The sequence below is a fragment of the Perna viridis genome, chromosome 15, assembly GCF_037379345.1.
Source record: "Perna viridis isolate PV_CMFRI_1.1 ecotype Kerala chromosome 15, ASM3737934v1, whole genome shotgun sequence".
Taxonomy (NCBI): domain Eukaryota; kingdom Metazoa; phylum Mollusca; class Bivalvia; order Mytilida; family Mytilidae; genus Perna; species Perna viridis.
Genome location: NC_142459.1, coordinates 24,950,608 through 24,973,798, shown reverse-complemented (window position 1 = coordinate 24,973,798; position 23,191 = coordinate 24,950,608). Strand labels below are relative to the sequence as shown.

General features: G+C 35.5%; 1 protein-coding gene across 4 annotated transcripts; it reads right to left on the bottom strand.

The window, feature by feature from the left end:
• Positions 1-91: 91 nt before the first annotated feature.
• LOC148597585 (uncharacterized) lies at positions 92-22,572 on the bottom strand. Of its 4 annotated transcripts, XM_088563195.1 has the most exons (4): positions 22,468-22,572; positions 15,423-15,477; positions 13,899-13,953; positions 92-10,170 (listed from the first exon to the last, which is right to left on the bottom strand). In XM_088563195.1, the coding sequence occupies exons 3-4, from the start codon at positions 13,902-13,904 to the stop codon at positions 3,811-3,813; spliced, it is 6,366 nt and encodes a 2,121-aa protein (XP_088419321.1). In that variant the 5' UTR covers positions 13,905-13,953; positions 15,423-15,477; positions 22,468-22,572; the 3' UTR covers positions 92-3,810. The 4 variants fall into 4 exon arrangements, with proteins under 4 accessions (XP_088419321.1, XP_088419322.1, XP_088419323.1 ...); XM_088563196.1 differs by lacking the exon at positions 13,899-13,953; XM_088563197.1 differs by lacking the exon at positions 15,423-15,477 and having other exon boundaries at positions 22,468-22,545.
• Between the last annotated feature and the right edge of the window lie 619 nt (positions 22,573-23,191).

Below are 23,191 nucleotides of genomic sequence, written 5' to 3'. Positions count from 1 at the left end.
TCACCTAATGAATAGGGTGTTCCGTACCCCAGACCCTCGGATTCGGCACTGTTTACAAACACCTTGTGTATATTATTAATATAAAGAGTCATAGACTCCGAATAACCTTTATTGATATTAGTACAATTTTCACAGTCTGAAATTGACAGAGATGGTACATTTCTGATACTTTTCAAGATATTAACATTCTATTCCGGTCATAGCTGATCATATCTAACACCATTTGTTTGTAGATTCTTCTATTTTATTTTACTTTAAAATAGGATGCAATTTTCAATTCTATGAAACTTTAGGTCATCCAACAGGAGTTAGAGTAAACTGAGTCCAAATACATTATGAGTTCTTTGTAAATGAGGTCACAAAACAGAAGTGTGAGCTACATGTACTAGAGTCCTAATGATAGGTGATTATTTCATATCAGTTAAAAATCTGTAATTTCAATTGGATAAAACCTTTAAACCTGGTATATATTAACCTGCAGTATAAAGTTTTGCCAGTCAATATCATAATGTGATAATGCCAGCGGGCATTATCAAATCGTGGTAATTTAGAGTTACGTCCCCTTTTTAAAACGCATTCGTGTTCAAACAGTTGTCAATGTAAATATGCAGAAACACGAAATGCATGGATTTCTGAAGAAAAAAATCGAGGATATGGTTCCTCAATGAAATAAAAATAATAATAGTTGTTGATAAACTTTTCAATATCGTGATATTTAGTCTGTTAGTAGGACAGTGGAATTGACTGTGACAGTGATAATGACCTCACCTACAGCTCAATAAATACCATAAATGTAGTAACAGTTGTACATGTACTCAATACATACCATAAATGTAAGAAACACATGAACATGTATACATTACATTCCATAAATGTAGTAACATGTACATGCACACATTACATACCATAAATGTAGTAACTCATGTACATGTACTGAATACATACCATAAATGTAGCAACACATGTAAATGTAGTAACTCATATACATGTACTCAATGCATACCATAAATGTAGTAACATGTGCATGTATACAATACATACCATAAATGTAATAACACATGTACATGTACTCCATACATACCATAAATGTAGTAGCATATGTACATGTACACAATACATACCATAAATGTAGTAACAGTTATACATTACTCAATACATACCATAAATGCAAGTAACACATGTACATGTACACATTACATACCATAAATGTAGTAACTCATGTACATGTACTTCATACATACCATAAATGTAGTAATATGTACATGTACACAATACATACCATAAATGTAATAACACATGTACATGTACTCCATACATACCATAAATGTAGTAACACATGTACATGGACTCAATACATACCATAAATTAACATGTACATGGACACATTACAGAGTTTTGTGTGTACATAATACATACCATAAATGTAGTAAGATGTACATGAACTCAATACATGTCATAAATGTAGTAACTCATGTACATTTACTCAATACATACCATAAATGTAGTAACATATGCACATGGACTCATTACAGAGTTTTGTGTGTACATATATATACTATAAATGTAGTAAGATGTACATGTACATAATACAATACAATAAATCAGATTTAGAAATAATAGCCTGCCTGCCTGCCAGCCCGGGACTGGCTATTTTTGGCAGGTCTGGCTAATTTCAGCAAAAATTTATATAGCCATATAATAAATATATTGAAAAATTGTATTCATGACTGGCTGGAATTTGAGTGAGTTTCCTACACTGCAAAAATGTAGTAACACATGTACATGTATATAATACATACCATAAATGTAATATACATGTACATGGACACATTACATACCATAAATGTTGTAACACATGTACATGTACACAATACATACCATAAATGTAGTAACATGTACTGTATATAATATATACCATAAATGTAGTAACATGTACATGTACACAATACATACCATAAATGTAATAACACATTACAGAGTTTTGAGGGTAAGCAGCAAGAAATATGACTCAAGATCACTTTATTATACAGTGTCCATACAAAATTCACTTTTGGTATGAAAAATTACAAAATAAAACATTGTTGCAATAAACAATGAAAAATAGCACTCACAGTACTTGTGGCCACAAATTAAAACAGATGGTTTAAGGTCAAGGATCTTTGTAAGGTTGATAACCTTTGGTCACAAAAGAAAAACTGCAGCTTTTAATAAGGCACTTATAAACCATTTGAAATAAAACCTATTTATCAATCTTGTGGATAAGTGAAAATCTGAGAAATGGTTAAAAAAAATTAAGTGATAATTTTCCATCCAAAGTGCTACTGATGAAGATCTGTCTTTGAGCATTCCCCTCTTCAACAGAATATAAAACAATTGTCTTTAAAATACCTTTATATCTATTTTAACATCACATCCTGTTTTCATGAAGAATTATATTTTTTCAACAAGACAACTGCAGTATTTTTGCGATTTCGTGAAAATTTCACATAATACTCTACTATACTATAAAAAGGGGAGGTAATTTGTATCCCTGATCAGAATATGAGAAACTGTCTACTAAAACCAATTTCATACTAACATGACATCCATATAAGCTCATGTAAAATTACTTTCTCATGAATTTCAGGTTTCATAAAGTGTCAAAATTATTCTTTAAATAATATCCAACATGGTATACTTTTGGAGCAGAATAGGAAAACAAGTGTCTACTAAAACATATGAACATACCGTCTATTCATGCTCATATAATCATTTCCTTACAAATAAAATGCAAATTACGCCATTGATAAAAAAATCTTAGATTGTCATCCAACATTTTTTTCAAAATTGGGCAGCAAATTTTATTTTTGATCAATTTAAGAGAAAAATGCCGTCAATTTGAAGGCAACTGACATTAATTGGGAAAAAGATCAAAATAAAATTCTTAAGGGAGAGTGAAAAAATTGGGTAAGGAGGTTATTTTTTTATTTTGGCCTCATTCACTGTTTCATGAAAAGTTGATGTTATACTCTAATAAGGGGAGATAATTTGTTAAATAAGGGGAGATAATTCATTAGGAGTTTACTGTGATTTTCTTCAATTTGGTAATAAATCTTTTGATAGCCTGAATACCTCACATTAACTTAATATATACAGGTCAAATCTCATTCTCTTCCTTTAAAAATGTTCATTGACAGCTTTTGAAAACTAATAATTATGTATTCAATTGAAAATAGCCTCTCCTTAACATAATTCTAGGAAAGACACACCTGTTAATAACTTTTTAAACTTTCAGAATATTTAGTTATCTTTAAATTCATATAAATTTGAACAAACAAAAACTGATCTACAAAATTTTTCATAATTTTTTCTTAGGCACCAACTATTTTATTTGCAAAGGGAGTTCTGATTAAAAAATATCAAATTTTAGCAAAAATGTCTTTTACTTAGCCTTGGACAAAAAAATATTATTCACATGATTCAATATTTCTCCCAACACTTAGCAATGTAAATAGCCAAATAAAATATTTCACTCTGGCTGTTGTTTAATCAACAAAACAATAAAAACCCAGAGGAGGAAATTGTCTGTACTGTACCAAGGCCTCTACAGATAAATTACTCACTTTACCTATTTTTGGAGACAAGAGCCTGTGTCTGTGTCATAGAATAAAACCATTAAAAAAAAACAAATGGTTTTAATAAAAAAGCACCACCCTCTAAGAGTTTCTACAATTTTACAATTTTTAGAGTGATATACATGTAGATGGAAAGTATACAAAAAAAACAATTTATTTTTGTTTTACCCATACAGCTCAAATGGCAGCAGATCACTCACTGCCAATTGATTTGTTCTTTGAAAGGAAGTGTTCTGGAGCAATTTCTTATGTGTGAATATTGTAGAAATCTGGCACTGGTGAAGCACAGATCTGACCAAGACTCTAGGTCAAAGCTCTCAACTGACTCAGACTGTATATCTGTATCGTTTGCGTTAGTTTCATTCTGACTGTTTAAGTATTGCACAATTTTAGAACTTAGATCTGGAATGTTATGATTACTTTCTTTAGAATTATCTGCACTAAAGCCCTCTGGAGGATGTAGCGTTCCATTTTGTCCATTATCTGAATTCTCCATAGATTCTATTTCATTTGAATCAGCAGCTTCTGTAGCCTCACTCTGAAATAAAGCTTTCCAACGTTTTTTTGGTGTAAGTTTATGAGTGAATGATTCTGAGTCCTGTGAAGTATCATTCAAATTTTGAATTTTTTCTGGAGTTTTAAAATTTTGTATCTCATTAGTGAAAAATTCCTGAACTCTCTTCTCAGGGCTGATTAGTAACTTTCTTTTTGTTCGTTTTTCTTTTGTTCCGGTAAGGGATGATGAAATAACATCTACATTTTTCTTGGGATTCAAAGAGGTTGAATTTCTTGAAGTCTTTTGTGACATGTTTCTTGAACCATTCACAATTTCATGAGTAAATTTTATTCTTGGAGATCTTCTTAGGATAGTTTTACTAGGACCAGCTTCTGTTTTCTGTGGCATATTTTTCATTAGTTTCTTTTTACAAGGAGACCTTTTGCTTTCCTTCCCTCTATCTGGTGAGTCATGTAAGCTCTTTTTAGGAGTATTTTTTGATGTATTTATAATTGCTTTTCTAGGTGAAGACCTCACTGGGCATGTCAGTTTGGTAGCCGTGTCCTGCATAGTTTCCCTTTCTTTCTTTTCACTTTTTGACCTTTCAGCACTTAGACTGCCACTTTTCAGAAATTGGCTGTCAGGCATCACAAACCTTGCCTCTGATTGGTTGACTGGTGTTTTAACACTTGCCTTGCCACTTTCCACTAATTGTGTGGCAGGAGATACATGTATAATACTTGCCACACCACTTTCTTCTAATTGTTTGCCAGAAGATATAGCACTTGCATTGCCACTTGCCTTTGCTTGTTTGACAGGAGATGAAACATCTGCCTTGCCATTTTCCTTTGCTTCTTTGACTGGAGATCTAACACTTTCCTTGCCACCATCCTTTGCTTGTTTGACTGGAGATCTGACACTTTCCTTGCCACCATCTTTTGCTTGTTTGACAGAAGATTTAACACTTGCCTTGCCATTTTCCTTTGCTTCTTTGACTGGAGATCTAATACTTGCCTTGCCATTATCCTTTGCTTGTTTGACAGGAGATTTTACACTTGCCTTGCCATTTTCCTTTGCTTGTTTGACAGGAGATTTTACACTTGCCTTGCCATTTTCCTTTGCTTGTTTGACAGGAGATTTAACACTTGCCTTGCCATTATCCTTTGCTTGTTTGACAGGAGATTTTACACTTGCCTTGCCATTTTCCTTTGCTTGTTTGACAGGAGATTTTACACTTGCCTTGCCATTTTCCTTTGCTTCTTTGACAGGAGATTTAACACTTGCCTTTGCTTGTTTGACTGAAGATCTAACACTTCCCTTGCAGTTTGTTGCTGATAGTTTGATAGGTGATTTTTTAGATTCCTCGCTACTTACTACCGGTAATGATAGTTTGATGGGTGATTTTTTAGATTCCTTACTACTTACTACCGGTAATGATAGTTTGATAGGTGATTTTTTAGATTCCTTACTACTTACTACCGGTAATGATAGTTTACCAGGTGATCTAATTCCACTAGAAAAGACCTGTTGTAATTGAGAGACATATGCATTGGAGTCATTGATAATAGACAGTGACTTCTGTATCTTAGATCTGCATTTGTGACTATTTGACTTAGTCAATTTATTCCTTAAAGTCTTCATTTTCTTGCTAATCACTTGACTCTTAGTCAATTTATCACACTTCAAAATCTCAGTTGACCTAGTCACATTCTTCATTCTCTCCATAACCTGTTTAACATCAAACAGTTTTACAGTCAGTTTTGTACCCTTTCTAATACATGCTGATTTAACAGGACTTTCTGATCTACAGTCCACTTTTTTGCAGGGTGATGAAGCTGCCTGCAAGTTTTTACTTTTGTCAGGGGAAAATAACTCCTCCAATATTAAGTTCGAAGCCCCTGAGCTTTTGTTCTTATTATCATCACTATAATTGGTTACATTCTTTTTGGTATTACACCCCTGTGATGATAAAGTATTCAATATTGTCAAGGACACACTATCTTTAGCTGGGGATGCAGCTTGAATTAAAGGAGAATGTTTTAATGGTTGACTATTCATACTTCTTCCAGGAGAAGGGAAGGAACTATCATTCAAACTATTGGTATTTAAAATACAATCCTTCTGACCTCCTTCAATATTTGAAAATGTCTTCTGGTGATCTACACATTCATGATTTTTAAATGCACTGTCCTTATCAGATAGAGTACAACAAGTCAACATACAATTACTCTTACTATGTAATTTTCTTGGGCTCTTACGAATAGTTTCATAGACTGAATCAACAGAATCTTTCCTGCACTTCTTAGTAGTAGGTTCCTTTATCTGAACTGATCTTTTCCTTTTTCTTGTACTCCTCCTGAGGTTTTCACAGTCCTCTATACTCCTCCTGACTCTTTGAAGGTCATTTGGACTCTTTTGGACTATTTGAAGATTATTGGGACTCTTCCTGACTGTTGGGAGGTCAGATATTGATTTTGACTTGGTTATTGATTTAGACTTAGTTTTACAAGACTTGCTTTGATCAGAAATCAGAGGAGATTTACAACTGTCCAATGATTTATTTAGTCTGGGTTGGGTGTTATGGTTATTTCTTGAACTTGTTCTCAAATTTTTTTTATTAGAGTTATCATTAACTTTCTTTCTAGTTGTTGCACATTTTAGATTTTTACTCTGGGTGTGAGTTTTTCCACAGTTACTTTTTTTTACATAGCTATTCCTTTTACTTTTTTTGACACAAGATTTGGATTTCTTTCTTATCTCTGGCACAAATATATAACTTGACGATCTTTCTGTATTTTTCACATAAGAACATGACTTAGAACATGACTGAGTGGGACTTTTTACTTGGTCCTTTTTGTTCATTATATTTGTATTTTCGTCTTCACTTGAAGACACATCAATATCTGAATATAAACATTTTTCCTCAGGTAATTTCATAATTTGTCCATAGACATTCAAACTTTCATCAGAATTCAACTTCCCAAAAAGATCTTTGCTGACAGTGTTATTATTACTGTTACCAGCCATAGTTACACCAGTTCCACTTATTGTAGAATTGACAGAGTTATCTCCCCTCTCATCCACTAGTTTGACATGATATAGATCATTAGCTAGAAGGGAATTTTCCCCAACTGACAGAGGCCCTTTCCCAATAACACTTGCAGTCTTCTCCTCTAGTATACTTGTGTCTATATTTGTAAAGTTTGAATTATCTTCCAAGAATAAATGATCTTCGTTCTGGCAAGGAAGTATAAAACTACTGTCGTTTTCAGTGTATCTATATTTAGAGAATGCCACACACTGATCCTTTGTGATTCTCCCGGGACTCTGTTCAACACTGCCGTCAGTGAATATGTCTGTCTCTGTAAGGTAACATATGTCCTCGCTGCCACAGATATCTCTTGCTTCACTGCTGATACTCAACACATCAGTGTGATTGCATGGTTCTAACTCACCATAAGTGATTATATCTGTTTCCATTTCTCTATCTGTCCTTTTGTTAGACTCCTTAGTTTTACCACTTTGAGCAGAATGATAATTTCCTTCACCATCAGTAATCCAGGCATTACATGCTTGACTAACACCATCTGTCATATTACAGACTTCAGTATTACTGGGTAAAGTTACTGACAGTACATCATTGTTCCAAAGCTCATGGCCTTTTATTATTATTTTCTGATGAATCATATCCTTTCTGACAACAGTCATACTGTTTGATTCTGTATTGTTATCCTTTACAATTTGGCATGGTTGATTGTCCACATTGTCACTTCTTTCAGTTTCAATAATTTGATTGTCATTTTTATGGGTAACCATAGCATTATTACCATGGTGATTAGCTGAAAGGTCAGTAGGATTCTTTACCTTCAGGTCATCAGACTTATCTTTATTATTTTTCCACAATTTATACTTGGTCATGTTCAGTATATAACAAGATGTTCTAGAACAATACACATCAGATCCCTGACATGCTTCATCAGTGACCTGTGAATTAATCAGACTTCTTTCTTTATTCTGAGCCACGTAATTGTTAGATAACATATTTCGTTGATTTATTTTTTCTGCTGACGTAATGCAACAGTCCAGCTTTTCTATTCTTCTTGTCTCATCTGTACTGTTAGAGGTAGCACAACTACTTAAATCACTGACAAATGACACATCGTCTAAATAGGGATAACTTTGAGTTTTAAATCCATCAAGTTTCTCTCCTCCCTCATGTTCACTCATCAATGCACAGATTCTCTCTTTGTAAAATTTTTGAAGATTTTTAACTAGTGAAATCATTTGTGTACAAGACAAGCTGTTTGCATCAAATGATCCTATTCTGAAATTGTTTTGATTCATTATAGTTTTACACAGATGTCCTGTTGGATGATCAGAATTTATTGTCATTTCACATGACCTACATTTTGTATTTTCATATTGTCTACTTTCCTTCTCCATATCTAAAGTAATAATTTTTTTCCTTTGAGGACAAGAAGTTTTTACAGGACTACCTTGACGGGACAACTTTCTAAGTGTCAATAATGCACCAAGCTCCAGCTCAGTTCTACTGGGAGCTGTATTTCTTAACTCAAGATCATTCTCAATTTGGTCACATGATTCCATCACTCCAATTTCATTGGAAAAATCCTTCCCACCATTTCTGCAGTAATACTGAGGATCAATGACATGAACATCTGCCTGTACAGTGACGGTATTGTGTCGATATTGTTCAGTGCAATTCAAAGATGACACAATATTTTTATCTTTTGATTCAAGATGGCTACCATGACTAGCAAAACTTTCTGGTAGTTCATTGTTTATGTCACTGGTAATACACTTCTGAAGACTAGGTTCATTTTGAATAGAGATGGCAGGATTCGAGGTGATGTGTTTCACTGGTGATGTAGATTTACAATGTTTTCCAGTTGCTACAGAAATATGGTGATTCTTTGGTTTACAATGTTTATGTACATTAGGTTTTACTGAGTCATTATCTGGTCCATCACTAAACATGATTTTATGATTCTGCTGATCGGCTTTCTGATTATTATGATTAATTCTGTGATTGGTAAAATCTGTTGAATATTGAGCACCATTAGGGGTTATTACACACTGATGGCTTTTAGCCTGTCTTGTTGAGGAGTTAAATCCCATTCCAGAACTTGTTGGTTGCACTGGCTGAATTCCATAGTTCTGAAATTCAGGTTGATTGAATACAGCACTCACATCAGAACTAACTGTTGACATATGATTTGTATGGTGAACTTGGGTTGTTAGTGTAAGATCAGAACTGTGAAATTGGTTAAACATTGGTGATCTCCCTTGTTCATAATTATTTCCCTTTGGCAAATGCATTAGGAGTGATTGTTGTCTTTTGTGTGGTGTTTGTGCAGGAGAAATAGGTCTATTCATGTAATGTTTCCCTGGTGAGAGCCGTTTACCATTGTTAATACACCTCCTGTGAATACGAGAATGTATATTTAATCTTAAACTGTTCTCAAATTTGACATTACATATGCTACACTCCAACCATTCATCTGATGATTGATTACCTCCCCTTCTGACCATGGTGTCAACATCCTGTATCACAGCTCTGTGATTTGTTTGAGGTAGCTGAGGGGTAATTTGTGTCTTTTTATCTTGTAGAACTGTTTCTATTGTTGGCTGTTTCCTCTTAGTCTTTCTGTTTTTTTTAACAACACCACACTCCCCACTTACTAACTGTTTCATCATGCTTTGATCAACTGTGATGATTGAGGAATTGTTTTCTGATGGTATAAATAACAATGGGGTAGATTTTGCTTTCTTTCTTCCCTTTTTTGAGTCTTTATTCAAATGATTCACCATGAATTTGTCAAGGGCATGATCATTTCCTGGCTGCATAAGTTCTTTTGCTAATCCTTTTTTGCTTTTTACAGGTTTTTGACTTTTAATAGGAGAACAAGGAAGACTTAATGAATTCCCAAAATCCTGACAGTTCTCAAACAGATTCCGAACATCCTGACTGTCCTCAGGAAATGTCAATATTCCTGTTTGTAGAATCTGAGGATCCATCTTGGTCATTATTATACCATCCTGTAATTTGTACAACATTTATTAGAATTTTTCACTAAAGAAGGAAGCATATACTAATTAACTAACGTCTCCTTTTAATGTAGATCATACCTGTGACATGGCACATTCATTTCTGTCGTCTAGCAAAATCATACTGACACGCATATTTTCAATGAACTCAAAGTGTTTACAATGGTGTAAAGATAATGTGCTAATTATTTTTAAAGAATTTTTTACACAAAATTTGAATGCTCCAATTACAAACATTAATTATGAAAAGCATCTTTAAAAGGGAAGAAATTGTCAGGGAAATTTTTTATAGAAATTTGATGGGAAAATGTTTTATTTCTAACATAACAAGAAATTAAATTCAGTGATTCAAAATGCTCTTTTTGAAATGTGAGAGAATGTCAGTAAAAAAGTAAAAAAATTACAGAAGAAATTCTACCAACCAGTTTTTAGGTAACAGTCGGTTTTTCATATAACCTGTGTTCTTAGAAGATAAAAATCATACAGAATGTACTGAAGATTTTAAGAGTTCAAAATTCAAAATGAGGGATAATTCTGTAAATGACACTCAAATAAAATAGAATTTATTGGATTTTCAATGTTGATTATCTTCTAAGAGCAGACAGATTGGAATGAATAATTACACATTTCATAATAAAACCCATAAAACTTAAGTACAAAAATAAAAATATGTAGCCTTTTTGGGGATGTATCATATTTTTCAGATTCTGCATGATTCTTACAAGGACTACTACTTAAATAGTTAGCATTCTCTATAGAATCGAAATAAAAACTGCCATTATTATTAGGCTCCATTATCTCAAAATCAAGTTTAGTGATGTTTTTTTTACATTTAAAGTTCTTCTGTATGAGAAAAACTAGAAAAATCTATATACAATGTAGAAATGTAGCAGAAATATGATACTTTAATCACAATAATCAGAGAAAACTATGTCATCTATAGAAATTACCACTTGGAGGGCAAATTTTGCATGTTTCCAATGTTTGAATGGTGCATATTTTTTCTCGTGTTTAATTACATGACTGACTTTGTTCATACTCAAAATAAAGAGAAATAATATTGGGAAAACAAATATCTCAAGAAAAGTCATAAATCACAGGATAAGCAATACCCTAAAGCCATGAGCAGTACTCACGTAAAATCTGCATTACACTAATTTGAATAAAGAGACATGGTTAAGGACTGAGTGTGGGAGAGGTGTAAGAGACATGGTTGAGGACTGAGTAAGGGAGAGGTGTAAGAGACATGGTTAAGGACTGAGTGTGGGAGAGGTGTAAAAGACATGGTTAAGGACTGAGTGTGGGAGAGGTGTAAGAGACATGGTCAAGGACTGAGTGTGAGAGAGGTGTAAGAGACATGGTTGAGGACTGAGTAAGGGAGAGGTGTAAGAGACATGGTTAAGGACTGAGTGTGGGAGAGGTGTAAAAGACATGGTTAAGGACTGAGTGTGGGAGAGGTGTAAGAGACATGGTCAAGGACTGAGTGTGAGAGAGGTGTAAGAGACATGGGTAAGGACTGAGTATGAGAGAGGGGTAAGGGACATGGTTAAGGACTGAGTATGGGAGATGTGCAGCGGTGTAAGAGACATGGTTAAGGACTGAGTGTGGTGTAATAGTAACCTATGTGTTAGAGGCCAGCCAAGTCATGTGTTTGTTTTAGATATAGCTCTGTCATATGTGTATTTTCTACACACATTGATGTATATTGAAATAGACCTATAAATCATCCCTGCAATGTTCCTTTCCCTTGAATAGCTGTTTACTTCGAAGGTACTTTATTCTGTAGATACCAATTTTCATGGATTAGAGAAGAAACCAAGTTTGTGAATTCTTGAATTCATGGTTTTTAGGTTTTCAGTAAACACATCAATAGGATTCTCCTTTTTTGTTGGGAACCAAATTTCATGGTTTGGTCTACCAACCAAAACCATGAATATTGATATCCCACGAACAATAGTATTTTGACAGTATATGAGATCATTTTTGATTGCTTACTATAAATCCTAAATAACTTAACTCAAATTCAACTAATCAATTTGCTAGAAACAAAACTTTTGCAGAAAAAAAAAGAAATATTTTGAGAAAAATCCGTCTAACTGGACACAGAATAAAAAATAAAAGAGGAATGATAATAACAATTTTATCAGTAATTTGTACATTTTTCTTTTTATTATGTTAACAGATGTTTCTTTGTCTCCCTTACTTGACAAAGAGTAGTCAAATGAACCAAAATTTGGGCAGAAAAGAATACATTATAATGATAAAAACAAGACAGGTAAAGAGACCCACACAAAACTGAACATAAAATAACTCAAATAAAACAAAGTAAATAAGCAACCTGGAATTTACTAAAAACTGAGAGCATGGACCAGGTGCAACAGTAGGGTCTGTGTTCCCTGATTTTCCAGAAAAAAAACAACTGAGTTGCTCAGGATATTAAATAAAATGTCAAAACATTTGAAGTGATTATGACATCATTAGATCTTCTATAGAGTTTTGAATGAACATGAGGTCACACCAGATCTGTGTGTAGTTGCACAACTAAAACAAAAGTAGTTCCACTAAATGTATATAAAAAATACAAATAACTGGGTCAACCATAAACAACATAAAAGTTTCATAAAAAAAAAAAAAAAAAAAATTTCAATTCTGATACTGCTAATTTTATAAGGAATATCTCAAATCTCAATCACAAGTTCGTCAAGATACTCCACATGATATTGTTAGTATCATTTTTAATTATTTGTGTCCATCAGGACCATATAGAATACTTTTCTCTAACAGGTCTAAAAGAATCCATGGCTCTGACAGGTCAGTGTGTACAACAATAAAGAATACATGGCTCTGACAGGTCAGTGTGTACAATAATAAAGAATACATGGCTCTGACAGGTCAGTGTGTAAAACAATAAAGAATACATGGCTCTGACAGGTCAGTGTGTAAAACAATAAAGAATCCATGGCTCTGACAGGTCAGTGTGTAAAACAATAAAGAATACATGGCTCTGACAGGTCAGTGTGTACAACAATAAAGAATCCATGGCTCTGACAGGTCAGTGTGTAAAACAATAAAGAATCAATGGCTCTGACAGGTCAGTGTGTAAAACAATAAAGAATCCATGGCTCTGACAGGTCAGTGTGTAAAACAATAAAGAATCCATGGCTCTGATAGGTCAGTGTGTACAACAATAAAAATTCCCTGGCTCTGATAGGTCAGTGTGTACAACAATAAAAATTCCCTGGCTCTGATAGGTCAGTGTGTACAACAATAAAAAATTCATGGCTCTAAGAGGTCAGTGTGTACTACAATAAAGAATCCATGGCTCTGACAGGTCAGTGTGTGCAACAATAAAGAATCCATGGCTCTGATAGGTCAGTGTGTACAACAATAAAGATTCCATGGCTCTGATAGGTCAGTGTGTACAACAATAAAGAATTCATGGCTCTGACAGGTCAGTGTGTACAACAATAAAGAATTCATGGCTCTGACAGGTCAGTGTGTAAAACAATAAAGAATACATGGCTCTGACAGGTCAGTGTGTAAAACAATAAAGAATTCATGGCTCTGACAGGTCAGTGTGTACAACAATAAAGAATTCATGGCTGACAGGTCAGTGTGTGCAACAATAAAGAATTCATGGCTCTGACAGGTCAGTGTGTAAAACAATAAAGAATCCATGGCATGTTACAATTAAATCATTATCAAGTCTTAAGTGTTACCTGCATAAAATTAATTGTTCCTAAAATATTCTGATATGTCTGCTTGCTTTGTTCCCTAAAAAAAAATGTGCATAAAATAGAATGATTTCTTACTTCATTACACTATCAATGCACAAAGAGCCAAAGGACAGAACATTCAGGTGACAGATACATGTACTTTGATTTCAATTCTGATACTGCTAATTTTATAAGGAATATCTCAACTCTCAATCACAAGTTCGTCAAGATACTCCACATGATATTGTTAGTATCATTTTTAATTATTCGTGTCCATCAGGACCATATAGAATACTTTTCTCTAACAGGTCTAAAAGAATCCATGGCTCTGACAGGTCAGTGTGTAAAACAATAAAGAATACATGGCTCTGACAGGTCAGTGTGTACAATAATAAAGAATACATGGCTCTGACAGGTCAGTGTGTAAAACAATAAAGAATACATGGCTCTGACAGGTCAGTGTGTAAAACAATAAAGAATACATGGCTCTGACAGGTCAGTTTGTAAAACAATAAAGAATCCATGGCTCTGACAGGTCAGTGTGTACAACAATAAAGAATCCCTGGCTCTGACAGGTCAGTGTGTACAACAATAAAGAATCCATGGCTCTAACAGGTCAGTGTGTACAACAATAAAAAAATCCATGGCTCTAACAGGTCAGTGTGTACAACAATAAAGAATCCCTGGCTCTGACAGGTCAGTGTGTACAACAATAAAGAATTCATGGCTCTGACAGGTCAGTGTGTACAACAATAAAGAATCCATGGCTCTAACAGGTCAGTGTGTACAACAACAAAGAATCAATGGCTCTCATAGGTCAGTGTGTACAACAATAAAGAATCCCTGGCTCTGACAGGTCAGTGTGTACAACAATAAAAAATCCATGGCTCTAAAAGGTCAGTGTGTGCAACAATAAAGAATCAATGGCTCTCATAGGTCAGTGTGTACAACAATAAAGAATCCCTGGCTCTGACAGGTCAGTGTGTACAACAATAAAGAATCCATGGCTCTAACAGGTCAGTGTGTACAACAACAAAGAATCAATGGCTCTCATAGGTCAGTGTGTACAACAATAAAGAATCCCTGGCTCTGACAGGTCAGTGTGTAAAACAATAAAGAATCCATGGCTCTGATAGGTCAGTGTGTACAACAATAAAGATTCCATGGCTCTGATAGGTCAGTGTGTACAACAATAAAGAATTCATGGCTCTGACAGGTCAGTGTGTACAACAATAAAAAAATCCATGGCTCTAACAGGTCAGTGTGTAAAACAATAAAGAATCCATGGCTCTGATAGGTCAGTGTGTACAACAATAAAGATTCCATGGCTCTGATAGGTCAGTGTGTACAACAATAAAGAATTCATGGCTCTGACAGGTCAGTGTGTGCAACAATAAAGAATTCATGGCTCTGACAGGTCAGTGTGTGCAACAATAAAGAATTCATGGCTCTGACAGGTCAGTGTGTAAAACAATAAAGAATCCATGGTATGTTACAATTAAATCATTATCAAGTCTTAAGTGTTACCTGCATAAAATTAATTGTTCCTAAAATATTCTGATATGTCTGCTTGCTTTGTTCCCTGAAAAAAAAAATGTGCATAAAATAGAATGATTTCTTACTTCATTACACTATCAATGCACAAAGAGCCAAAGGACAGAACATTGAGGTGACAGATACATGTACTTTGATAAAGCCGAAGGACAGGACATTCATGCGACAGATACATGCACTTTTGATGGAGAACTGTTATATTTATGAAATTAAAATCTTTTATCAACCAGACTGGCTGAAACTATAAAAAGGATAGAGCTTGAGGTCAGGTTATATATATAAATTTTGTTTGCAATAGTTAAAAGAAAATACTATTTCATATAAATAGTGATGATTTTGGAAATTTGGTAGGATCATTCTTGAATATTTGTTACATCTCCTGAACCTGTTGGTATTTATTTAATGAAAAAAAGGAGTTGCTCAAATGTTCATAATAATATTATTAATATCATTTAGCATCATTCTGTCACATAGACCATGTAGACCAAGACTGCTGCGTTTAGACCATGTAGACAAAGACTACAGTGTTTAGACCATGTAGACCAAGACTACAGTGTTTAGACCATGTAGACCAAGACTACAGTGTTTAGACCATGTAGACCAAGACTGCTGTGTTTAGACCATGCAGACCAAGACTGCAGTGTTTAGACCATGTAGACCAAGACTACAGTGTTTAGACCATGTAGACCAAGACTGCTGTGTTTAGACCATGCAGACCAAGACTGCTGTGTTTAGACCATGCAGACCAAGACTACAGTGTTTAGACCATGCAGACAAAGACTAGTGTTTAGACCATGTAGACCAAGACTACAGTGTTTAGACCATGTAGACAAAGATTACAGTGTTTAGACCATGTAGACAAAGACTGCTGTGTTTAGACCATGTAGACCAAGACTACAGTGTTAAGACCATGTAGACAAAGACTACAGTGTTTAGACCATGTACACAAAGACTGCTGTGTTTAGACCATGTAGACCAAGACTACAGTGTTTAGACCATGTAGACAAAGACTAGTGTTTAGACCATGCAGACCAAGACTGCTGTGTTTACACCATGTAGACCAAGACTACAGTGTTTAGACCATGCAGACCAAGACTACAATGTTTAGACCATGTAGACCAAGACTACAGTGTTTAGACCATGTAGACAAAGACTACAGTGTTTAGACCATGTAGACAAAGACTACAGTGTTTAGACCATGTAGACCAAGACTGCTGTGTTTAGACCATGAAGACCAAGACTGCTGTGTTTAGACCATGCAGACCAAGACTGCTGTGTTTAGACCATGCAGACCAAGACTGCTGTGTTTAGACCATGTAGACAAATACTACAGTGTTTAGACCATGTAGACAAAGACTGCTGTGTTTAGACCATGCAGACCAAGACTGCTGTGTTTAGACCATGCAGACCAAGACTGCAGTGTTTAGACCATGTAGACAAAGACTACAGTGTTTAGACCATGTAGACCAAGACTGCTGTGTTTAGACCATGCAGACCAAGACTGCTGTGTTTAGACCATGCAGACCAAGACTGCAGTGTTTAGACCATGTAGACAAAGACTACAGTGTTTAGACCATGCAGACCAAGACTGCTGTGTTTAGACCATGCAGACCAAGACTGCAGTGTTTAGACCATGTAGACAAAGACTACAGTGTTTAGACCATGCAGACCAAGACTACAGTGTTTAGACCATGCAGACCAAGACTACAGTGTTTAGACCATGTAGACAAAGACTACAGTGTTTAGACCATGTAGACCAAGACTGCAGTGTTTAGACCATGTAGACAAAGACTACAGTGTTTAGACCATGTAGACCGAGACTGCAGTGTTTAGACCATGCAGACCAAGACTGCTGTGTTTAGACCATGTAGACCAAGACTGCTGTGTTTAGACCATGCAGACCAAGACTGCTGTGTTTAGACCATGTAGACAAATACTACAGTGTTTAGACCATGTAGACCAAGACTGCTGTGTTTAGACCATGCAGACCAAGACTGCTGTGTTTAGACCATGCAGACCAAGACTGCAGTGTTTAGACCATGTAGACAAAGACTACAGTGTTTAGACCATGCAGACCAAGACTACAGTGTTTAGACCATGCAGACCAAGACTACAGTGTTTAGACCATGTAGACAAAGACTACAGTGTTTAGACCATGTAGACCAAGACTGCAGTGTTTAGACCATGTAGACAAAGACTACAGTGTTTAGACCATGTAGACCGAGACTGCAGTGTTTAGACCATGCAGACCAAGACTGCTGTGTTTAGACCATGTAGACAAAGACTGCTGTGTTTAGACCATGCAGACCAAGACTGCTGTGTTTAGACCATGTAGACAAATACTACAGTGTTTAGACCATGTAGACCAAGACTGCTGTGTTTAGACCATACAGACCAAGACTGCTGTGTTTAGACCATGCAGACCAAGACTGCAGTGTTTAGACCATGTAGACAAAGACTACAGTGTTTAGACCATGTAGACAAAGACTGCTGTGTTTAGACCATGCAGACCAAGACTGCAGTGTTTAGACCATGCAGACCAAGACTGCAGTGTTTAGACCATGTAGACAAAGACTACAGTGTTTAGACCATGTAGACCAAGACTGCTGTGTTTAGACCATGCAGACCAAGACTGCTGTGTTTAGACCATGCAGACCAAGACTGCTGTGTTTACACCATGCAGACCAAGACTGCTGTGTTTAGACCATGTAGACAAATACTACAGTGTTTAGACCATGTAGACCAAGACTGCTGTGTTTAGACCATGCAGACCAAGACTGCTGTGTTTAGACCATGCAGACCAAGACTGCAGTGTTTAGACCATGTAGACAAAGACTACAGTGTTTAGACCATGTAGACAAAGACTGCTGTGTTTAGACCATGCAGACCAAGACTGCAGTGTTTAGACCATGCAGACCAAGACTGCAGTGTTTAGACCATGTAGACAAAGACTACAGTGTTTAGACCATGTAGACCAAGACTGCTGTGTTTAGACCATGCAGACCAAGACTGCTGTGTTTAGACCATGCAGACCAAGACTGCAGTGTTTAGACCATGCAGACCAAGACCACAGTGTTTAGACCATGTAGACAAAGACTACAGTGTTTAGACCATGCAGACCAAGACTGCAGTGTTTAGACCATGTAGACAAAGACTACAGTGTTTAGACCATGTAGACCGAGACTGCAGTGTTTAGACCATGCAGACCAAGACTGCTGTGTTTAGACCATGTAGACAAAGACTGCTGTGTTTAGACCATGCAGACCAAGACTGCTGTGTTTAGACCATGTAGACAAATGCTACAGTGTTTAGACCATGTAGACCAAGACTGCTGTGTTTAGACCATGCAGACCAAGACTGCTGTGTTTAGACCATGCAGACCAAGACTGCAGTGTTTAGACCATGTAGACAAAGACTACAGTGTTTAGACCATGCAGACCAAGACTACAGTGTTTAGACCATGCAGACCAAGACTACAGTGTTTAGACCATGTAGACAAAGACTACAGTGTTTAGACCATGTAGACCAAGACTGCAGTGTTTAGACCATGTAGACAAAGACTACAGTGTTTAGACCATGTAGACCGAGACTGCAGTGTTTAGACCATGCAGACCAAGACTGCTGTGTTTAGACCATGTAGACAAAGACTACAGTGTTTAGACCATGTAGACCGAGACTAAACAATATTCATACACTTTTGTAGTTAATTACATATATGATTTTAAAGTTCACATTCTCAGCTTCATTTTGACTACTTTTAATCATAATACACACAAATAATGCACTTACAGTGCATATGTCTAGGTTCAGTGTGTTTTTGGTACTACATAGGGGGGTGGCCATTTGACCCGGAAGTGGTTAGTGAGACCTTAGGCTAGAGTATTTTTTCTGACCCTTTAAATTCAAAACTGACTCCACTTCAATTAACATTAAAGGAATGAAGGAAAGATGTGCTCCATGTATTTTAAAATATTAGAAATACATTTAAAAGTAAATAAAAGTTTTTTCATTTATTTTCTTTAACTAAAACTTCAGAATTTGAATTAGTTTTGCAGGAATCCACCACAAAAAATGAGCGTACAAACATCAATTTATTGCTCAACTGAAAAATGCACTTTAATGCTATAGTGATTGTCTTATTCATACATTACTATAGTAAAATCCATGCAGTTTGCCAAATATGTCCCGCCTTAAAAAAAAACATTTAAAATTTTCAAAAAGTTGGCAGGTATGATGGAGTCATAAATAAAATTGTCAGTTAATTACAAGCTTCAGTATATGACACTGAATTTTAAACACACACATGTAAATTTATACAATATAATTATTCCAGGGGATGGATCAACTTTTGGACGGATCATCTGGGGTGGGAAGTATGGGGCAGATCAATCTTTTACTGTTTAGAATTGGGGTTATAAACTAAAAACAATCATATTTCTCATTATTGTTAATAATGCTTTACATACTTTACAATTACATTTTGAAATTGCTTTTATAGGATTGTCTTCTTTGCGATAAACCCTGTGCCAGGTATCAAAAGAATAGGTGCACTAAATATTGCTCAGAACCCTGGCCAGGGGCTAGGGCACTCTGCCCAAAGAGCAACTGGATTGTATACCCCAGGTGGTGGAATGGGGTACCCCTGGCATGTTACATGATGGGGTCATCAGACCATAATGCAGAAAACTTGACCACAAACCATATTGGTCAGATGTATCCGTAAAGTCTCTTTGTCGGGACAGTAGTGTTATTTGAATTTATCTTGTACATGTATTTTCAGCTAATAAACTTAATTACAATAAAATTTAAATAAATTAAATAAATTAAATAAAAGTTTCTTTTGCAGATTGTGTTAAGGCTTGGTTCCTTTGATTACTGTTTTAACTTAGGAAAAATGTATAATTAAAACCCCATACTTAGAGGGAAGTACATTTGTACCCATTCTCACATTTTTCATTCCTGTGACATGGCATGAGGGCTCCACTTCTCTGGTCCAAGAATGAACACATTGGGGGATTGATGGTTATTACCTTTTGTATTTTATCAAATTAAATACTGAAACATGTGTGTGATTCTTCTTTTAGGTTTGTCAAATCAATGTAGCATTCTGCCATGTTTAATTCATCTTCAGAATTGATAATGAATAATATTCATACTTCTTTTGGTCAATGATGCGTATTTCAGTTTTTCGAGTTACCCCTCTGGACATTGAATCCCAAAAGTATTATTCATTAAAGTACAGTCAACCTACAGTCCTACTACCTAACATTTGTCCTGGGTAGTGTAAAGGAGATGGTTCCCTACCTGTTACTCTTAAATTTATATTTGGGAGATTACCTAGATTAATTGAAATGCTATTTATAGTCGTAAGTAATTTTCAATTGTACTGGCCACGTGATCAAATCGGGTAACAGGTAAATTACGGTTTATCTGAAGGATACCCACAACCTTACCTGATGCCCCTGCCGGTACATATTTCAGGTGACTATAAATACTGAAGTGGTATCAGGAAAGGTGTTCTGACAAAATTTTATGCAGACGACGCTGGTCAAGTTTTTATCAATAGACAATTTTTGGGGCTGTTTTAAATTGTACAGGTAATTAACATCATCTCTGATCATTTGGGCTTATAATTTTATACAAAACATGAGAAAGTACCAATAAACCATATATTTGGAATTCAAGGTTCTCACTAGGATTTTTACAAGGAGAGTCCTGGGACTCGTCACTATTGGAAAGATGAGTACCAGATGAAGTTGGTGGGTCCCACTCTTTTTCCTGGTTTAAAACCAGTTTGCACCCTTTTTCCTGGTTCAAAACCAAATTGAACGCTACATTCAATTATTTTATTATGTACATCAGTTTGTTTGTTTGTTGGGGTTTAACGTCCGAGCAGCAATATTTCAGCTATATTCAGACGATGAACATGAAATGGATGATAAAATGAACATGAAATAAAAAAAAAAAAAAAAAGGATGGGCCACAAGGATAATAGGGTCGACAAATTTTGATTGCCACTGGAAAAAGGGGGGTGGGTAAGGTTGGGCAATTTAGCCTCCTGTGGCGGAGCGCAAAGGTTCCTACTCCTATCGAATACCACAGCAGGGTTCTTTAACGTGCAAGGAACGTGGCATCTTTCCCAACACGGTGCACCACTATGGTTTGCGGTCAGGTTTTCCGTATTATAGCCTGACAACCCCAGCATGCAACACGCCAGGGGTACCCCATTCCACCACCTGGGGCACACATCCCAGTTGCTCTGTGGGCAGAGCACCTAGCCCCTGGCTAGGTTTCTGAGCACTATTTAGTTGCCTTATACGACAAGCTTAGCGCTGCTGCAGGCCTATTATTTTAACACCCGGACCTACACGGGGCTGTATGTACATCAGCAATACATACCTGTTTAGACAGCTATTAACATCTTTTGTCCGATTTGTGACACTACTAATTAAAGAAATGAGATTGAAACACAAATTTAGGGGTTTTAATTCCAGAGTTTTTAGGTTGTTTTGGGTTACGACCTGAAAAATCATATTAGCAGGACACATGGTCAAAATTGTGTAAATAACTTAGTAAACTACCAGTTGTCTGGAAGTCAAAAAATGTTCAACAGAGTTTTTCCACGATTTTTAGGACAGTTTTATTGATGCAGCTGATATTGCGAGGAGACGTCCTGTGGACACACCATGTTTTAACTTGGCACATGCAGCAAGTTTTCCTTACGACTTACGTCCAGAACGAGTGCATGTGCCTTATCAAGAACTGTAGAATTTATGTTAAGTTTTTCTAACTTCATTCTGGAACCAGGGAAATGAATATTCAACCGGGTAATTGTTCAAGAGACAACTAGCCACTTAAACCAATATCATAAACAAGAGAACAACATTATTAACTGGAACATGTACGCGCCTGGTAAGCCGGTTACAGTATAATTAAAATGCTACTCTTTTCCGTTTTTATTGGAATGTGCAAAACATAAACAATTGTGATGTAATGTAAAGCTTTACGGTTAAATTACCATTAATACTCTTTGTTACTGCAGGTAAACAATATCGTTTATTTTCATTTCTGGTACCCAAACCGGGAAACAGTCGAAAAAGAAAATTAGTATCGAATCTGGTTGAAATCATGGGAAACACTAATGACCTGAATGTTGACCTGAAAATGACCTGAACGGTATATTATCACTAATAACTTTTTTATTACTGGATAGAATAAAATAAAACTTTGGTCAGTTTGAGATATGATAATGATCTTTACATTATTTTTTTTCAAAATTAAAAAATATTATCTAATAGCAGAGAAATCTTGACCTAAATGACTCTAAATGGCGCGAATAACTTTGACATGAAAATGACCTGAACGGATAAAATCGTTAATATCTTTTTTATTTCTGGACAGAATCGATTCAAACTTTGGCCACTTTGAGATATGATAAAATACCTTAAACTGATTTTTGAATTCAGAAAAAAATATTGTGTAATAGCGGAGAAATCTTGACCTGAACGACTCTAAATCGCGCGATTGGGATTGACCTGAAAATGGCCTGAGGCTGAATGGATAAAATCGCTTATTTCTTTTTCATTACTTGGCAAAATTTCTTTAAACTTTGGTCAGCTTAAGATATGAAAAAAATCTTAAAATACCTTTTGAATGAATAAAATTATTGTGTATTAGCAGAGATATTTTGACCTGAACTACTCTAAATTGTGCGATTGCAATAGACCTTAAAAAAATGTCCT